The 3,494-nt window shown below is 42.8% G+C and overlaps 1 protein-coding gene across 1 annotated transcript; it reads right to left on the reverse strand.

Annotated features, from left to right (window-relative positions):
- Positions 1-46: 46 nt before the first annotated feature.
- On the reverse strand, positions 47-3,488 carry LOC147819268 (uncharacterized). Its single transcript, XM_087173282.1, has one exon. The coding sequence runs from the start codon at positions 3,475-3,477 to the stop codon at positions 241-243; it is 3,237 nt and encodes a 1,078-aa protein (XP_087029408.1). The 5' UTR covers positions 3,478-3,488; the 3' UTR covers positions 47-240.
- Positions 3,489-3,494: the final 6 nt, after the last annotated feature.

A 3,494-nucleotide genomic window follows, 5' to 3' on the forward strand; every position in this document is an offset into this window, starting at 1 on the left:
GCAGGTGCCGGGTCAGAGCTGATGAGTTCAGTCAGCTCAGTCTATATTTTTCCCTGTTGAAGGTGACCCTGTTATTCCCTCACCAGTTTGGGCCTTGTGCCACAAGTATGGCTAGAGCTTGGGATGTGAAGTTGCTCTATGAACATGAGACTTCATTAACCACCCACCACTTTCAGTCAGTTAACTGTTCTCACACTACAAACACTGCAGTGTTATATTAAATGTAATGTTACCTTTGCATTATAGGAGATCAGCGACTTGGTTCCTGTGTGGATCGTTTTGATTGTCGTAGCCTCGGTTGTTGATCCAGTCAGTAACAGAATTGAGATGATCTTCTGTCATGACGCCCTTGTCTCTAAACTGGTTGTACCATTTGTGTAACAACTTTGTTGAGAGTTGCGGAAAACTTTGTTCAAAACTGGCAAGCCTGGTCTTACTCACTTCACTGTTGTTAAAGTCTTTGAGGTTCTTGTCTCTGATTAACTTGAATCTGGGCATTGAACCTAAAATGGTCAGCTTGAAGGTGCCCACGACATCATCCTGGCTTATTGTTCTAGCCAGTAACTTCCTGTATTCTTTGTTTGTTGTACTAGGAAGCTCACGATGGACTTCTGCTGGTACATTAACAGATAGAAGTCCGAGGCCATGATTCTCTTTGACTTTGGAAATCAGATTAGTATCCAGAGGATGTGAGTCAGTTCCCACTTCAAGAAATGCTTCAGCTAATCGGCTATTCTGGTTCAAATTTCTGGCATCCAATATACTTCTCACTGGTGGTTGGTGATCTGCATGGCTGAATTTTCCGATGCAGTCATCTCTATTTTGCAAATCTCTGTAGAATTGAACGTTTCCAACCTCTTTTTGGAGCCACTCTTTGGTTTCTTTTATCTTTTCTAGTCCAGCTCCCTCTCCCATGTACCAGTCCCCTCCTCTGATTGTATCTGTCCACTCTTTGCGCTTGACAAAACCCTCCCATTGGCTCGGGTGTTTCAGGAGAGTGTCGGCCTCCACAGATCGGAGGTGGTCAGCCTCCAGGGTGATCTCTTCATCACTGGCCTCTGGTTTCATGCCTCGTGCTAAAGCATGAAACAGGCAGCCCTTTCCTTCACTGGTTACGGTCACCATCTTATTATTGATCTGCACATCATAATGGCCGTCTGGGTTTTGGGAACTCTTTGGTCTGTAGATCAGTGTCACAGTTTGACTGGCAGGTTTAGTTCCTGGGTTCAGCTCCTGCATTTTCTTGAGCTTGCCATGGCTGTCCTCTGTTAGGATGATAACCTTAGTGCCAGTGGTTTCTGAGAGGACTCTGATGTCCAGAATGGAACCACCTATCATGGGGTTCTTGATTTTTTCAGCATGTGACTGTGAGTGTTTACCTGGAAGTTTATCTTTTGAGTTCAGATCTCTTGACATGTATGCAATGTATCTGTTGTTTTGTCCAGCTCTGAGTTTTTCCTCTGTTCTGTCAGTCTTTAATCCTTTTTTTACATAGTTGCCGATGATGCCATTTACTTTGCCTTGGATTTCAGAAACAATGTGACTGGAGAACTTTTGGTGGAAGACTTCTACCAAAGCATCAGCTAATAAAGCACTGATGGTGTCAGCTAAATCCTGCTTGAATTCTTTCAGCATCTTAGTTTCTGAATCAGACAGATCATTTCGCTTCACTTTCTCTTCACTTTCTTTTTCCTGATTAAATTTATTTATATCTTTTTGAAGGTTCAAGAAAAATTTGTCTGAGAGGCTGTGCACTGTTGTGATGGCGTCTGTTGCTAGTGACCCCATGTGAATGGCTTCGATGGCTGTCAGAATTACACGTGTTCCACCTGTGACCTCTGATTTTGCTTTTTTAATCACTGTGGAGATGGATGAGTTGAGCTTGTGCTGCCAGCTGAGGTCAGCGTAGAATGGCTGTAATGCAGTTTTGCTTAATTCTTTGAAAATAGCCAGAAGTTTGTTTTTTCCTTTTTCTTCCTGTATGAGATCAGAAAGTTGTTGTTTATCCTCAAGGTGTGAGAGAATAATGGAGTCTACTAAAGTAGCCAAGGGCTCTTTTTCCATGTTGGATTTCACATTATTTACCATTCTGTTTTTCACTGTATCCTTAATATCATTTAGGATTTTTGTCATTAATGCCTCTTCTGCCTTCCCAAGTCCATAGCTAATAACTTCTTCCACCATTTTTTTTGCAGTGTATTTGAGCGCAGTCTTCATATTCATCTTTGCAACAACACTAACACCATCTTTTGCCTGTCTGGAGAGAAACTCTGGCATTGACTTCAGCTGTTTGCCAAATCCTTTGATCAACTGTTTAGAACGTTTGAAGCCCTTTGCAATCAGCTTTCCAACTCCTGTCCCAATGAGAGACACACCAATAGAAATGGCTTTGTCTATAGCCCACGATTTCCAACTGAATTCTCCTGAAACCATGGCCTTGATGCCGTGCATGCAGTCTGATATTCCGTCACTGATCAGCCCCATGCCCACTTGAGCAAATGCTCCAAACGTAAATGCAGTGAGCAGCGTCCCAGCAATAATCTGCAGAAATCCGAGACAGAACACCAGAAGACCTTCCCATGGGAAACGAGGTTTCTCTTCCACAGAAAAGACGTATTTCAGACCTCGACTGTAAAGATTATCGGCCTCTGCTTGGAGATCTTCATCAGCACCTTCCATCAGGGAGAACATGGGTGATTTCTTGGCTATTGCATCCCTCCCTCTGTCTTTTATCTCCTCCAGCTTTTTGATAGCCTCACAGATGTTTTCATCAAAGTACTTGAACATGTTGCACTTGTTTAAAAACTGTTTTTCGAGGCTGGTTGGGTTGAGTTGACTGTTGGCTGAGTGAGCAGAGGACATTTTTACAAGTTGCAGGCAGACCATACATTCTTCACTGAGGTACTTCAGAGAGTCCTGTGCTTTCCTGAGATCATCTCTGGCCTTAGTGAGGTAATCTTTCTTCTGCTGTTTTATAGTGCAGTATGCATGACTGTAAAAAGCTATTGCTGCCCAACTTTCATCTTGTTCCATAGCTTTTTCAAAGAGCCTTTTGCTGATATCCCATTGTTTTTCATCCACTTTGATATTTCCAAACTTGATGTAGTGGTAAATACTAGAACACGGTGAAGTCTGACTTTGACACTGACTTCTCGCCAGAGACAAATCATCTTTTAGGCTCTTTTGCAATTCAGTTCTTTTCAACTGATCAATTTCTTCTGATTTAGTTTGCAACCAAATCCCCCAGAACTCATTCATCATGGCAACAACAGCTCTTTCTTCATCTCCGTCTGTGTTTCTGTAAATATCCTCAAGGGTCTTGCAGTACTCTGAGAACAGGTCCTCCCGCAGTCTCATCTCAGTGACATCGTTCATCATGTCTTTTATCCTTTCTGCTGCATGTTTGTCCCTTGTTTCCTTTGCCTCCTCCAGAGAAGACACTGTCTTGAAGGAGTCCTGAAGATGATCAGTGGTCATGATAACCTGCGCAGATC

The sequence above is a fragment of the Seriola lalandi genome, unplaced genomic scaffold (assembly GCF_002814215.2).
Source record: "Seriola lalandi dorsalis isolate HSWRI2012SDOR001 ecotype SW California unplaced genomic scaffold, Sedor1 jcf7180002054152, whole genome shotgun sequence".
Taxonomy (NCBI): domain Eukaryota; kingdom Metazoa; phylum Chordata; class Actinopteri; order Carangiformes; family Carangidae; genus Seriola; species Seriola lalandi.